At 44.7% G+C, this 16956-nt stretch overlaps 1 protein-coding gene across 4 annotated transcripts in view; it reads left to right on the forward strand.

Annotated features, from left to right (window-relative positions):
- The window catches only part of PLD1 (phospholipase D1), a 422898-nt gene that overhangs the window by 354788 nt on the left and 51154 nt on the right, over positions 1-16956 (forward strand). For all 4 annotated transcript variants that reach the window (XM_085635446.1, XM_085635443.1, XM_085635445.1 and 1 more), the window contains 3 exons: positions 6091-6204; positions 9939-9988; positions 10999-11133. In XM_085635446.1, the coding sequence (XP_085491572.1) occupies positions 6091-6204; positions 9939-9988; positions 10999-11133 (299 nt within the window). The remainder of the gene's footprint in view (positions 1-6090; positions 6205-9938; positions 9989-10998; positions 11134-16956) is intronic.

A 16956-nucleotide genomic window follows, 5' to 3' on the forward strand; every position in this document is an offset into this window, starting at 1 on the left:
TTGCTACCTTTCTACAGATAAACAACTACTAGTGCAATTCTTAAACTAATCCATGTAAAACTTATGTTGGCTCAGTGGTGTCAGTATCTTGAGAAGATTTTCAAGTTTAGGGTATGCTGGGCTGTGTGTACAAAGATGTGATTCATCCAAAATTGGAATTTACAGGGATCCACTGTGAGTTTTTGCACCACAAACCAGAATATCGCTCAAGCAACTTCCTGTTTCCGTCGGCATGCCTGGACACATTCATAATCCTTGTGAGAGCCTTTGAATTACAGAGATTGTGGAGAAGTCCATTGTTTATTTAAAATCATTCAACTCATAGCGGTGCACCGTCTGGACTACAAAACATCATCCAACCTTAGCATGTTTTACTGTAACTATCTACATGTTTTCATCCAGAAGCCCCTGTTCCATGCCATGCGTGTTACTCATCCTTAAAAGTACAACACAAGGCACTAGTGTTGTTAAGTGCACCAGAGAAATGTGTCTGCCATTGGTAGTATCGGATACGTGCAACTGCTTCTGATAGGCTGCTATATATGATCAAGGAGGAGCAAATAAATCAAATTATTTTAGGGCATAATAATCACAAAAAATATGTTTTATAATGGGATTCTTTGCGGTTAATGGAAGTATTATCCAGTCATTCCTTGACCGAGAAACAATTAAAAGATTTTTCATGTAAAGTTGACCAGTGTTCTACTTTTGATAATCCAGACTCATTGTAGCGCAAGCGTATTTTCTCGATAGACACCTCTTGCCTTACATTTTCCTATTCTCATCCATATCTTTATCTGGGCCCGCTGCCCAAAGCCAGACATTCTTATTTGGTGGTCAAATAGGAGGTCACTCCATTAGAATCACTGGTTCCTTCCTGGCTTGCCGCTTGTAAATCATTGAGACTAAAACATTCCACCACATTATTGTTAACTGCAGCATCAGCATATTAACTTTTTTCATCTATGCTGGTTGGTCTACGTTTATCATTTGACTCCTGGCATCTTGCATTTGATGCATTGTGTAATGTAGACACCCCATATCTTCTGGTGTCTGATTGTTGCTTACCTATCAAACTAAGCTGCTGTTTATCTTAAGGCTAAAAAACATGGTCAGGTGTCGTCAGTCCAGTGGTCTAGGCCACACGGGTCTCGCTTGCTCAGCCCACTGGTAGCTTGGCACAGAGCAGTCAGGCTTAACCTAGAGGCAATGAGTAAGGTATTTGTGCAACACTTAAAACAATAAAACAGTGAAAACACACCCCAAAAGGATGCCTCGCCAAATAGAATAAATAATTTGACACCAAAACGACAAATATCGAATTAGTAGAATTGGAGATATGCAATTTTAAAGATTTACATGAAAACAGCGCCTGAAAGCACAAAGCGCCACTCGCGGCTATCTGGTCACGCGAGACTGGGAAAAAGGTCACAAGCTCAGGCTGACCACATGGAGCGTGAGTTGGATACAGGCTCTAGGTTACTCCAGCTGAAAAGTTGACTTTTCGGTCTAGCACAAAGAGTCCCGTTTGTGGTGGGGGTGGCCGCGAGCAGCAGGCCTGGTCTCATGGATGGTCATCACTGTAGCACGAAGCCCCTGTTGTCAAAGCAAATGTTTGGGCCGGAACTTCGCAATGGCGTTTCCCGCAAGTGGTCGATGCTGTAGCCAGAAGGGTCGAGTTGACAGAACTTTGTGTTGGAGGGTTGTGCAAGAGATAACGTTTTGGACATCAATGGGCTCGTTTGCGGTTGCGATAAGCCCAAAAACATCAGCTGAGATTGACTGAGGCCACATCAAGGGTCCAGAACCTGAGGGGCACCACTTGTGGGCCTGGGGCTTGTTCCATCTGGGACTGGGTGCTGGTTCAGATGGATGGAACTTGTAATATCCCTGTGGCATGAACAGGAAGCCTGCAGACTAGCCCTCATAGTCTCTCAGGGAGCCCTGGGTTCATGTGCAGATCCAATCCCTCTGACTTAAGGCAGGAGGGCAACAATTTAGTAAGGCATCAGTCCAACAAGGCAGTAGTCCATCGGGGTAGCAGCCTAGCAGAGTGGCAGTCCTTTCAGCTGCACAGCAGCCCTTCTTCCTGGCAGAGTCTCTACAGGTCCTGAAGTGTTTGAGTCTGAGGTTCAGTATTTATACCAGGTGCGGTCTTCGACGTGGGAGAAGCTTCTAGAGCCTTCCCTCTGAAGTGTACAGCTTTCCTGCGTCCACTACCATGGCTCTAGACTAACTACAGGGGAATACAGCCCTTTGTATGGAGGCAGGTCAGAGTCTATTCAACTGTAAGTAAGAATGTGCCCAGGTCCACCCTCCAATCCTGTCAGTAATGGCCCATCCAGGTGCACCTAAGCTCTCCGTTGTGTATGGCTGCCTAGGAGGAATACACAAAGCCCACCTGTCAGCTACGCCAAGTCATGGAACCAGGAGCAGGCTGCAGGCACTAAATGGTTAAGACTGGAAAATGCCACGTTTTTAAAAGTGACATTTTCAAAATTGTAATCCACAATCTGAATTTACCATAGGAGAGGATTTTTCATTAAAATTCCAAAGACAACAAACACAAAATTGTTACATTGTCTCATTTGGAAGTTACAGCTTATTAACTGTGATAAGGTAATTCCAATGTTATCCTAAGAGAGGGGTAAGCCTTGGAGTAGTGAAAAACGAATTTATGAGTTTTTCACTACTAGCACATGTTAAACCTAAAAGTACATTTCCGACATTTTAAATACAGGGTCCCCTGCACTCTGGGCTGCTCAGCACCTACCCCAGGCGTCACATATGTACTAAAAGGGAAGGGTTAGGCTTGGCAAAACTTCATCGTGCCAGGTCAAATTAGCAGTTTAAAACTGCACTTAGAGGCTGAAATGGAAGGATTGAGACATGTTTAAAGGGCTACTTAAGTGGGTGGCACAAGAAGTGCTGCAGACCCACTAGTAGCAGTTAATGTACAGGCCCTAGCATATAGTGAAGTGGCATACAGTAGAGTGGACTAGAGCGGAGTAGAGTGGAGTAGAGTAGCTTAGATAGAGTGACTTGCAGTGGTGTGGAGAAGAGTGGAGTTGAGAGGCATAGAGTGGCATATAGTTTAATGGTGTAAAGTACCATACAGAGGCAATTGTGGAGTGGCTTAGAGTGGAGTGGCATAAAGTGGAGTAGTTTGAAGTGGAATGGCATAGAGTGGAGTGGCATGGAGTTGAGTGGCATAGAGTAGAGAGGTGTGTAGTTTAATAGCATAGAGTGGAGAAGCGTGGATGTTGTAGAGTGCCGTGAAGTTGTGTACAGTAGATTGGTGAACGGTAGGTTGTCATAGAGTGCCACTGTGTGGAGTTGAGTAGCATAAAGTGCGTTAGAATGAAATGAAGTACAGTGGAATGGCGTGGAGTGCCGGGGAGTGGGATTATGTAGAGTAGAGTGGCATTGAATATAGTAGCATATACTAGAGTGGCGTGGATTAGACTGGCATATGGTAGAATAGAGTGGAGTGGAGGGGAGTGCTGTGGTGTAGAGTTGAGTGCAGTGAAGTGGTGTAGAGTGGTCTATGTAGAGTGGAGTGGCCTAGAGTAGAGTTATGCATAGTAGAGTGAAGTGGCATATAGTGGACCAGTATAGAGTAGAGTGGTGTTGAGTAGTACAGTTGTGGGTATAAGTAACTAAAGTGTTGATAGAAATGGCAGAGTGTGATAGCAACATAAATAAGAAGCTGTATGCTTGTGTTAAGAGTAGAAATGTGCATTTCACATCCAGGAATAAAACCAAAATGCTTATAAAATAAATTTAAAAAAATAGAGTGTTGCAAAAACTTGGTCCATGCTTCAGGGAGGAGCTAACATAAGAAAGAACGGGAAGCCTACAGGAGCCAAGCAATCGAAAGAGTGCAAATGAGAGTGGCCTCAAACAACCAATGTTATGCTGCGGGTGGATTGTAACCCACTCAATTGTAAACAGTACATCTCGCAGCACAGCACATGCACTATGTAGGCGAGGCCTAAAAAGACAGATGCTAGTAAGGGCTGGTAGACGTTAGAAGGATTCAGCATGCAAGGAAGAGAACAGCCTTCACTCCCCCATCACTAAAGGAGCATGTTTTATTCATTCTTTTTGGAAAAAGTGCAACAGGAGTTAGTAAATGCAACCGGGTTAGTACAGCTGTGTGCAAGAACCCAAAGTTCAGAAATGCAGAGACACTAAAGATGTAAGACTAAAACAATTTAGACCCAAAAAATGTCCTGTTTTAAGTCAGTATAAATTCCAGAGACTAGTGGAGATATGAAGACAAGTATAACTGGGGGGGTGGGGGGGTTGGGGCGGGTGTTTAAACTAGGTCAGTGGCACATTAACTGATGGCTGGGAGTTTGTTGCTATAAAGCGTAGGAAGGAGAGTGATGTTGTGTGTAGACCGCAGTGCAGTAATGTTGCTGGCGTATAGTCAGTGTTACGGAAGCAGCAGAGCAAAAGAATGCAATCATTGTGAAGGCCAGGTGACACCATCCGACTCCATCCTTAATGCGGATGGGTAAAAGGCGCACGAGGGGATACACTTTAAAGCGGGAGGTCAGAGGGCAGCATACTCTAGCCAGGGAGCCCCAGGCAAGATGGCGTTGTCTGTTTAGTGCTTGCAGTTGCAGTAATCTGCAGGTCTTGAGTAGAAATCCCTCCTTGCAGGGCCAGATCTGCTTTCCATCCTTCCGCAGACAATAAACAGAGTACCATTAAATGTGGTAGTAGTAAACCAGTCTGAGTGCTTAGAAAAGGTGGAAGTGCCGCATTCAACGCTATCTAGGGAACAAGTTACCAATACTATTTCTGAAATCCTTAAGCATAGTAAATCCACACAGTGGCCATACCTGGCATACCTGTGCTGGGGCCTTGTTACTTTCTACACAACTCAGCAGCCCTGTTCACTGCACTGGCTGCCTTCAGCACACCTACTGCTCTGTTTACGACTCATCCATCCTCTCAAACAAGTCATCCCTTGTCTACTCTCCAGTGATTCTCTGCAAAGGAACTTAATCTGTTCACTCACAAGTTTTTTTTATTAAGGAGGGTCAGAACCTCAGAGTACAAAAACAAAACTACAGAGCCCGTTCAGGATGGGCACATGGACAAGAAGCCGCAGCATTGTCAAAGCTAGTCAGTCTTGCTTAGTCAGTGCGTGTTTCATGTTGGTATTCGCTTTACAAGTGCTTGCAGAATTTGTGTATAGGCATTGACATGGCCAAGCAGGGCAGGTAGCATCTTAGTTTTTTTTTATTTTTTATATTTTATAAATGGCTGTCATCTTGCACGTAGATGTAATGTGTTGCCCACCATGAAAATAATGTTTCAAGTTGAACGCCACGGTCGCTCTTTCCTTTCCCAAGGCTTGTATAAGTGTGTTGCAAGCATTCTCAAAGCCATTAACAGTCGGTGGACAACTTGGAATGTTATTCTCTATACTTCCAAGATGGCTGCCGAATTTCACCTACATGCTAAATTTATACTGGTGGTTGCAGGTGGCGGGCATTGTCGCTTTAGTTGAATTGGACTTATTTTTCATTATCAGATGAGAAAACAGTTACAAAGGGACAAAACAGGGGTGAAAAAGAACCTGCAAGAGAGAGATCATGAGCCAGGAGTTGGTTGGTGGAAGAAAGAGGCTTGAGGTGAAATCAAGACTAGGCAGTTTTTTTGTTATTTGGCAACCCTGTCATTTGGCAGCGCCAGTGACGGGCTCTGCCGGGCTCCTAAAAAATCTTTGTCCCCTGTACTTACTATAAAAACAAATTTTACCAATTAATTACAAATTGCAAAGTCGGTAAATTCAACATGTGGATGTTCCCCACTTCCCAGTGGCCACCTTGCGCGCCCATCTTGGGAGCAGCATTATTCCCACCCTTAAACTAATTTTTAGGGACAAAGATTTTCCATAGTGAGAAGTTCTATTAAACATTTTTTTTCAGCACCAAGGTGAATATTTGACGCAGAAAATGTTTTTTGATACGAATCCTCATTGATTCAATCACTTTTTTTAAAATTATAAACTTGTATGTCTCTGTTGCACCATATGGTATGAGTAAACCAAATGTTTATTTAATGTTGCAGAGAAAACAAACGATACAGAGTGTACGTGGTAACTCCCTTGCTGCCTGGATTTGAAGGAGACATCAAAACTGGAGGAGGCAGTGCACTGCAGGCTATCATGCACTTCAACTACAGGTAGGTTTGGCAAAAAAATCAATATATATCTGTGTGTGTGTGTATATATATATATAATATGTATACGTTTTAAATTCAAGTATAAATTAAGATAATTGCAAACATTGATTTACATTCAGAATATCTATGTAAACCTTACTCCGCAGATGGTTGCGGTATGCATATCATAAGACACAAATAAACATCACAAAAGCTGCATTAAGGGAAGATTAACATCTAACCCAAGCTGTACTTCTGTGAGAACATTTCATGAATGCGTCGATTACATTTTTGTGCTCTAAATATTCCTGTTAAGTGTTCTTTGTCCCAGTCCTACCTAACATGAGGTGTGAGCACTTCTGCGAGACGCACCGGTCTGCACACCTACCACAAGAAGAGCTCAGGTCTCTGTGCAGAATGGCTCCCTGTAAGCCAGACACCATGCCAAGCGCACCTCCTCTTTAGAGTATCCAAGCTACAACCTCCTACAGGCGAAGAAGAAGTACCCACCTCCCCTAAGGACTAGGCTGAAGAAGTTAAATGTTGACATTATTATAGCCTTGTAGCCCGCCGTAGCGGGCTATATCGGCTGTTAAAGGCCCGCTGCACCGTAGCGGGCTATACCGGCTATTAAAGGCCCGCTGCATCGTTAAAGGCCCGAGCCGAAGGCGAGGGACTTTAACAACAGCAGCGGAACTTTAAAAGCCGGTATAGCCCTGCTACGAAGGGCTATAAGGCTATTAGAACATTCTGCCACTAGAGGGCAGAATGTTCTAACAAAACAAAGCCTTCAGGGAGCGCGAGGGGATTCAAATCCCCTCCGGCTCCCTGAAATCTTTGTTCACAGCCAGAGCTGTGAACAAAGACACATTGGAATGTTGGCGCTCCGGGCTTATACCAGCCATTATAAGCCCGGAGCACTCCATTGTTTTCAATGGAGCTCCCAACATTCCAATGTTCTAATATAGCCTTATAGCCCGCCTTTAACAAAGCAGAGGGACTTTAAAAGCCGGTATAGCCCTGCTACGAAGGGCTATAAGGCTATTAGAAGACTCTGCCACTAGAGGGCAGAATGTTCTAACAAATAAAACAAAGCCTTCAGGGAGCGCGAGGCGATGGAAATCCCCTCAGGCTCCCTGAAGCCTTTGTTCACAGCCACAAGGAAGCTTTGGAATGTTGGAGCTCCGGGCTTATAGCAGCCATTGTAAGCCCGGAGCTACTCCATTGTTTTCAATGGAGCTCCCAACATTCCAATGTTCTAATGGTCTCTATAAGGAGGCATTGCCACCTCATTGTGTTCCTTGTGCCAGTCCTCACTAACATAAGGATGCATCTAAACCAATTTATGCCTCGTTTAACACAAACAACACATGAAGCAGGCAGTACCTATTGACTCTGTAATAGTAACCGGTAACAAATGCACCTTCCAAGCAGTGAGAACAGAGACAGCGTCCCAAGGTGCCCAAAGTCTGTCCCCCATATCCATACCCATCACCAGGCGACAGAAGTGAAGGAGAGAAGATCAAGGAATGATAAAGCACAAATCGTCTTTTAACAAGACGATTTCCCCATAGCAGCTGTAAAATGGGACACGCTCACTAAATCAGCAACCAGCTAGAAGTTAGAACAAAAATACCTATACAAAGGGGCAGTGGACAGCCTGAACCCACGATGCTCCTGGCCCTGTTGTACCATCAGGCTAGCACCCAGCCAGAAGTCTGTGGTGCGCACCAAAGAGGAAACAGCGGCACCATCAGTAGTCCAGACAGGCAAGATGAAAACCACACAAAAAGATTGCCCAGGAAATCAAGATGTATTTATTGCACAATTAATTAAAATCTGTGCAATAGTTAATTTGTTTAAAAATTCGTTATTAAACGAAATTTCAGTTTAAAAGTACTCATAAATACTTCATCGATGAAAGAATTAGTACCAAAGGAGTTTTAAAATCAGATGCCAAGCAACGAAAAACTTGTGTCTGTCAAAAAGTTGACAGAAAAACAAGAGGTAACGTGAAATGGGGTCTGGATTGCAGAAATGCATAGGATGGGACCTAGAGCTGCCGACACAAGGCCGCGAGGCATTCCTGTGGTATGTAGGCAGAGAGGTGCCATCCGGACCTGTGCCCAGCCCTCATGTTAGTGAGAAGCCTGATGATGAGGTCACGTGAACTGTCGCCCTTGATTTAGTGTCAAGTTTACTAATGCTGTCATTTCTGTCCCAACAATACCATAAAAGGGATGGGCAGTTTCGGATTTCCAAGTGCAGAGGTAGGACAGGAGAAATTGTCAATAATGCAAGTGGTTTGAAATCCACTGAATTTCTTCAGACTGACAAAATGTAAATGATGAATGATGTCAGAGTTGCTGTGACAAGCCGTCGTGTGTTAACACCATGTAAGCTGTGTAGGAATCCCAGGGGGGGATACAGTTTTGAAAGTTGTGTCAGCAGGGTGTGGCCTTTCTTATGAGATGCCAATAAACTCAAGGCAATGTCACAAAAGCACTGGCAAAGCAAGCCAGGTGCTTTCCACTAAATGACAAAACGGTGTGTATCTTACCATCCTTGGGAGGGGGGGGGTTGGGGGGGAGGAGTGGTGTAGGGCTGAGCCATTGGTTATTTCTTTTTAACAGATTTCGAATTGTGGTTACAAATCTGATGATTCATCTAACTGAATCCAGGAAGTGTTTATGGCAGAGTTTTTGTCCTAGTCTTGTGTTGCTTACTCTTCACCCTGGGAATTTTGAGCAGCTGCTGTGGCCCTTTTTAGCGTTCCATCCTGCGTTAGCTGCTGTGAACAAGACTGCGGGTGCAGCGTGGTGCTGGGCGGACTGACTTAAGGTCAGGTTTTAGTGTTTTTCCTTGTTAGGTCCATCAGTACAGGTCGAATGAGAGCGGCTCCCTAGTTATCGGCACACCTGCCACAGCTGTGGGAGTTTCCCATGATGTGGGGGTTGGGGGCTGAGGCCTGCGGCAGACTCATGGTGGGGCCCTGCCGGGGTCCCACGTCACCCATGTCAGATTGATTGGTTGTCGTCTCTCTGTAGGTCACTCTTATGGGATGGGAGCCGGTGGTCCTCCTGTTTTGTCATTGCCTGCGCTTCATGTGGAGGAAGAACCAATAGCGATTGTTTCGAGGCTGTTCACAAGCATGCTTCATCCCGCAGTTCTCTTTGGTTATGTAAGGGTGCAGTGTTGCGTAGGGGATGCACATATTGACGCCCTATTTTGCCTGCAGTGGGGTGATTTCTGTCCTTATGCAATCCCATTTCCCACGTTCCGCATCTTTGCAAAGTCTTCGTGCAGTCAAGTGAGTCTTTCTTCGTTGGTTCTGTATCGTGTTTTTCATCTTGGCATGGTCACGGAGTCTGTTTTTATTTTTTTTATTTTTAATGTAATTATTTACGGGACTGAAGTTGCCTGTTTTTTTTATTAAAATTCTGATAAGGTCACAGCTTATACACCAACATGATGTTAAAACTTAAGGGCAGAAATGGGCCTGGAAAAAGCGAGGTTATGGGAAAGTGATAGAGAAAAATGGGATGTATAAAGTGAGAACGGTGTTGGCACTCCAGGCCTGTGAAATATAATGTAAACACTTTACTTTCCGGTTCTAACATGAGGTTTGTAAAATGTAGTTAGTTTCTCGTTGCTGCCTCTAGATACAAGGGCCCCTAAATTGTCAATGCAGTTCCGCATGTCTCCTGTTAAAAAGTATTTTGGTTGGTAAAGTCCTGTCTGTTTTTGTATTCCAGAACTATGTGCAGAGGAGAGAACTCCATTGTTTCCCAGTTGAAAGCAGAGAGTGAGTATTCCAGCGCTCATAGGGCTTCAGCCATGTCATCTGGGTAAAATTCTTGTTAAATCCAGTTAAATTATTAGACTAATATATAGTCAACTGAAAAGTTATTTCTCTTTGGTGGGTTTAATTGATTTACATTTGAATTGTTGGGTCAAATAAGTCACACGGTTCAAAAACATGTCTCTCCTGCAAGTTGACAATTTGAATACTGGTTAATCGCAGCGGCAAGTAACATTCGCTGTCGTGCAAATCTGACAGCGCAGCGCCATCTGCTGGACAGGCAGTAAAGGCTATATTAAATTGACGTTGAACTTGTTTCCTTGTGGAACTCTTTCGAACGTACTGTCAACTTCACACATCAATATTCTGGTGTACGGATTTAATTTTGAATGCAGCAAATTCATCTGATTAGTCAATTTGTTAAAAATATCTTGTCGCACATGTTCCATCTGCATCTCCTCTGCTCAGAATGAGGCCTATACTAAAACAGGGCGGAACACCTACCGTGCTTAGCCTATCTGTCCATATCAGCAGTGCTTAATTTGAGCCGGTGGTTTCCGGTGCTCGGCACCGGCACTTAATTGCCAACGACGCATTTATGGTGGTGCAAGCTGCAGTGGCCTTCTGGTCAGGGCCCTGGCACTTCCTATTTTACAAATTAAATCACTGCCTCCCAGCCCAAGGGGATCAACTATGGTATAAAAAGGACTCTCACTCACTAGAAGCCTAGCCACGGGGTAGTTGCTGCACTGTTTTGCATGATTCTCCAAATCCTGCTAAAGGCAGAAAAATGCGGGCAGGCTAGGAGGGCTGGGAGGCTGCGGCACAACCCACCTCCCACATCTGTTAACAGATGGAACTGCACAGTGAGAAGGAGGTAGAGCCAACGAATACTTCCGGTGTGGGAGGGCCCGGGCAGCCTCACTCGCTAAACGTATTCTTTATACTGAGATTGTAGTTTGCCACCTTTACCCGTTGCCGTAATGTCCTTTGATTGGCTCTCTCCCGTCCAGTTGGAGATCAGTGGCTGAACTACATCTCAATCTGCGGACTGAGGACCCACGCGGAGCTTGAAGGGAGGCTGGTCACAGAGCTCATCTACGTGCACAGCAAGCTACTCATTGCGGATGACAACACGGTCATCATTGGTGAGTAGGGGGTCTAAATCTTCTTTCCTGAGTTAGAGCAAACGTGCATTTGCAGTCTTCTTGCATGAATAAATACATGTCGTAAAGTTGAGATGTCGCCATCACATACAGGAGACCATGTCGAACGATTTGTGAGGAAATGGGCAGAAAGTGAGGACAAAGAATCCCAGCAGCATTTGACAGTATCTCACTTTGCTGATTGTTGCAACACAGACCTGTGTATTTCCCTTTTTTCGAAAAACATTTTGGTAACTCTTCACAGGACACTCTGCAGTGAAAATTGTATCCAAATTGCAGTCCTTGACTAAGTGAGATTTGTACATTTTAATCATTGTATCACAAAGCTGATGTATATAAGGGATAAAGTACCCCCATTCCATATATTGTAAAGGTATTGCGTCACTGAGAATTTCCATTACTATAGAGAGGAACGAGGCCATGAGGATATTCTCTCTGCTTGGTATTGTAAGCTGTTACAATAGAGCAGAACAGAAGAAAGAAAAGCAGTATTCAGTTTTTTTTGCGTCATACACAGAGCTTAATTTGAACTGGTGGTTTCCGGTGCTCAGCACCAGCACTTATTAGTCAACACCGGTGCATGTGAAAGTCTGCCACAAGGTGACGATGTCTGTCTAATTAAGAGATGACCACAACAGCAGAGTTATTAATTCAATATAGATCAAAAATGACTATTACCTGCCGCTCAAGCCATTCTCATAGCTTTGAGGGCCTTAGTCCGAATTGTCACACTTGTAGGAGTGCGATGGTTAGTAGTTCTGTTGTTACTATCACTGGCAGCACAACAAGGGCAAGGTGTGGTGCAAGCTGTAGTGCCCTCCTTATAAGAGCCCCGGCACTTATTTTATTTACAAATTGAGCACTGTTTAAACAGCTGCTCCAGTAATTGTCCACAACCTGACCAGCCTTTCACCTTGGCTGCTGGCTCTGACAGCAAAAACAACATTGATGGACAGAATGCAGAACAATGTCATACATTCACCCCAGTACAGAGATCTGGACCTTAATCCATCGTTTTTTTGCTCACCATGCCATTCCAGTTTGGACCCAGCCATATGCAAATCGGTCTTGACCCTGTGCCGCATGGGAACAGTCCAGCCCGAACTGCCAAGCCAGGTCCTCCCTGGACTGGAAACCAGCATCCTAGGACCGGTTTCGGGGTTTCACCCCTCTTCAGCCAGGATAGCTTGATTCCAGTGGCATGGAGAGCACATGACTCACGTCTGAGCGTACCCGTCCCACACGGGGTGACAAATGCAAAAACAACAGTTGATGGACAGAATGCAGAACAATGTCATACATTCACCCCAGTACTGGCTTGGCAGTTCGGGCTGGACTGTTCCCATGAGGCACAGGGTCAAGACTGATTTGCATATGGCTGGGTTCAAACTGGAATGGCATGGTGAGCAAAAAAACGATGGATTTTGGACCAGATATCTGTACTGGGGTGAATGTATGACATTGTTCTGCATTCTGTCCATCAACTGTTGTTTTGGCTCTGACAGCAGGCATCGTGATGTCAGAACTCGACTGTAATAACCTTATAGTAGTCGAGTTCTGATGTCTTTTCTTCGTAATCAGCAACTTGATGCATCACAAGACGCCGAATACAAAGAAATTAGTGACTGACATTCATATAGGGATTACAGATTCCTATGTATTATATGGTTTTACCAAATATGTTACTCCCTCAAAGCAACATTTTGTTTATCTGCTGAAGTCTTCTGTATTGTCTCCGTCAGGAAAAATGCAAACATGTATTTGTTGGATTACTCCTCGGTCTTCGATGCAACATTTTATCTTCCCTACTATATTTTTTTCCTAAGAGTTTCACTCAGTTTCAGAATTGACAACAATGTTTGGGGCTAGAAGACGAGTCTAGATACATAAAAGCAAATGGTACAATGAAAGTACCTCAGATATGCTGCAACTTATCCGAAACAATATTGTTCTATATTGACTTTAGTGGCATATCCAGTGAAACTGATCATCAGTTTGTATCTGATGCAGTTGTCTCTCAAGACGAGTCTTTATTGGCACCACCCTGGTTCTGGCAGTAGGCTCGGAAACTACAGTTGCATGTGGCCAGCACTAACAGAGCTTCAGTGCCATTACTGGATATTTGGCCATGTTACCTAAGCCTGGAGTACCCAACACATCTGGCAGGTTTATGGGTGTTTTGCATCGCCAAAATTGCAGCAGACGGGAAGCACCCTTTCTCTTATCCTTAGTTTCTTGCTGCTCAGATTCTAGAATATGGGCCAGAAGTAAGAAGTCAGCAGAGTATACTGGGTTCCAAAAGCTGGTTTAGTTTCTGTTCCTTCTTGACAGCATAGATCAAGGCCAGGAAGAACTGCACCAGATGCACCATGGGGCAAGTCAGAGGTGGCTGATGTGGCCTATGGTCATGCCTTATGGGTATCCATGGCACAGTGCCTGGAAACCCTTGGATATACATGCGCTCTATAAGTTTTCCTAACATAACATAACCTAACGTGTAGATATTCCTCCAGAATATAGGACAACTATTTGAAACACAACATTGTAGGCTTGGATCAGGTTTGGGAAACCAAAGGCTTACTGATGAGTACTGTATTCTTATATTCAACAATTTTACATTTGATTTTTTGAGTGTCTAACAAAGTGCCTTTGGTAAAAGATAGATTCATCTGTTTTTAATGTTATTTTCTTATCCACTTCTTGTGGGTATCTTTAGTGCGAATTATAGGATATGATTAATTTGTTGCAAAAAAAAGTGCCAGGACCCAACCTTTTTTCCCTTCAGAGTGCCCTGCCCAACATCACTGCTAGGGCTACTTACAGCACCGGCCCTGCCCTCCCACCTCATTAGCCTCTGTGACATCCTATCTCCCTTCCTGCTCACCTTGATTGTGGTTCACAAAACAAGGACAAATGCGGGCAGAGATCTCCCCTTAAGACAGATTTCCTATTTTTTCAGTTCACATATATTTCCAGGAGAACACCTGGAAAGCTTCATCAGCTGCAGATTTGCAGATGTCCACTTGAGAAGTTCATGTTCCTTTTCCTGCCCATCCTATCCCTGCTCTCTGAAGTTGGAGAACTCCACACCGTTTAAACAAGGTCCCCTGTGTTTTGTATAGAGCATCACACACAAGGCAGAGATTGGAATAAGTGTCAGCTTCAGGGCAGCCCTGACTTTAGAAAAGTATCCCTGCCAATCTCTTGCTTCAGCTCACTAATTCCCAAAAATGTAAGCAGTAGAATTGAATTTAAGAATACAGAACATACCTATCCAGTAATAAATACACCTGGAAGATTAACCCCTTGCATGCCCTTGACGGAACCACTCCGTCATGAGCCACGGGCGCGTGTGCTCATGACGGAGTGGTTCCGTCATGCGGCAGCCGTTGGCGGCCGCTCCGCCCACGCGGCGCTAATTCCCCACCTGTGCGGGCGATTAGCGCAAGTGGGTGGAGTCATTACGGAACCACGCCGTCATGAGCACAGCTCGCCCGTGACTCATGACGGCGTGGTTCCATCATGAGCATAGCGGTGCCGCAAACCCCCCCCAGCGCTGCAGCGGAATTCGCGCCGCAGCGAAGGGGTTAAGCAACCAGTTCTGCATAATGTGTACATGCACATTTTGGTTTTCTCCACATTGAAAATAGTTTCCCCATTGAAAAAACGTCCCCCTGCACCGCCATCTATCTGGGAGTGATCCAGTCTAGGCGGGTGTTTATTGGGCGCTACCCATGTCGTTTTGAGGGTTGCCCTCCCCTTCCGGATCCCTGTCCTGAGGAAGACCAGCGTGGCTGAGGTGAAAAATTCCCTCTCCTGCCCTCAAGTTGGGTCGAAATGTCGACATCAGAACCCCCAACCCCCTTTTTGGAAACCTGGTCTTTCGTCCCCTGTGCCCAATCATAAAAGGAGATTTGTTTCCCTAATGAAGCCCTTGGAAACTATATGTATGATTTAAATACATGGAGTAGTATATTAGGCCAGGTTCCCAATAACTGTTTATTAATTACCAGATTAATGTTGAATTATGTGAATTTGTGCCCCTTACTCTTCTGAGAATTTCTCTCTGTTCTACAATTCTTTACACTTGAGCACCCAACTCCTTCACGTTCCTTCTGGAGCAACCCTCTCCTTGCTTTTATTCTTAAGTCCTCTGAAACTTGTGAATTTTATTGTGTTGTTTGTATATATTTGTAAGTAAAACATATGCCCATTTTTTAAGAAACTGTTTTGAAAAGGACTTGGTTGGTACACCTTGTGTTTTGTTTATGTATTGCTTACTTCTTACTGTGAGCTGACCCTTGAGCGGCTCCTAGCAGTGAACATCAGTAATATTTTTCAATTTCTCTCTTGATCCTCAAGTATTGGTTGAAGGCCCATTGTTTTCTTTGTTACAGTAAATACCCAGGTCCATGGACTTTTGTTGGGTTACCTGCCCCATTTATGTAAAGGCCAATGACAGTACCAACATAACGCCTAACCATTGCACTCCTGCAAGTGCGACAATTCAGACTATTTCAGGCCACGCAAAGCTATAATGGCGTGAGAGGCTGGTATTATTCATTTTCAGTGTGATTTGACTTGATAAACACAGTTGTTGTGCTCATCTCACACAGCGCCACCATGGGGTGGACTGTTACTTGAGCCGGTGCTGACAATTAAGTGCTGGTGCCGAGCACCGGAAACCACTGGCTCAAATTAAGCACTGCTCTTTCTGTAGCTTGAGGTTTTGTAACGCCAAAGATTCTGTATTTTGGCATTTCTTGCACAATGATCACTGGCACAGCCATGAAAATCTTTGGATGTCTAAAATCAGGATGGCATGCACGTGCTTTGTACTGAGACAGGGTGCTTGCACCGCAATTGGATTGTACAGGAGAGGACATATCAGTTTGGCGAGGACGGTGGGTGAAAGGTGTTTACCATTCGCGTGCAGTGACCGGTGCAGGCAGCAGGTGGTCCAACTTAGCTGCACCTCCCCTCAGTAACTCATTCATGGTAACGTCTCAGCTTCTTATATGCATACTTTTCTGGGCAAGTAGGAAGAGGAAGTGTTTGAAAAGTGGATCTGTTGTTATTTTATTATCACACGCCTGTTTTAGTTTACAATGTACACCGCAACCAAATACTAAAATGCACAATATGAAATAATGGCCACTTTCTGTAACTTTCTCTTTAACCCCTTCGATGCTGCGCAGATTCCGCCGCTGTGCTGACGGAATCTTGCGCGGGCGTGGTCATGACGGAATGGTTCCGTCATGAGCACAGCTCAACCGTGGGTCATGACGGAACCATTCCGTCATGAGCACCGAAGGGGTTAATGTGTGTGTAAGGGACAGCAGACTTGGAATTCTAAATCTGCAGAGCTTTAAAAGGAGCATTGAAAGTGTCATGCTGTATGACGTGTATGTATGTCTGGTTTGAGGATCTACGTCCTGGTTCTGTGATCGCACACCAAAGCACACTTTTCGGGAAAAAAAAAATCTGTTGATTAGCAAAGTAAGCTGAGGTCACTTTTCCTATGTTTTCAGTGCCTTATCATGGAAGGCTCCTCCGGGGAAACCAGCTATGGTTGACATGATCCATTTTAATAAGACCCAGAGGCGCATCTAAAGCCAAATTTCGGGGGGGGGGGAACTAAGAAAACACTTGGGGAGGGGGGGGGGTGAATTCTCCCAGCAATAGGCAGTGGAGATGCAGGGGCTCTCACAAGGGGTGGAAAAACAACAAAGCCTCATTTACAAGCAAATGGCCTTTTAAAGACCTGTGAAGTACACGGGTGCGGCTGTGTGCGCGCGCCCGGGA

This window comes from Triturus cristatus, chromosome 11 (assembly GCF_964204655.1).
Source record: "Triturus cristatus chromosome 11, aTriCri1.1, whole genome shotgun sequence".
Classification (NCBI taxonomy): Eukaryota; Metazoa; Chordata; class Amphibia; order Caudata; family Salamandridae; genus Triturus; species Triturus cristatus.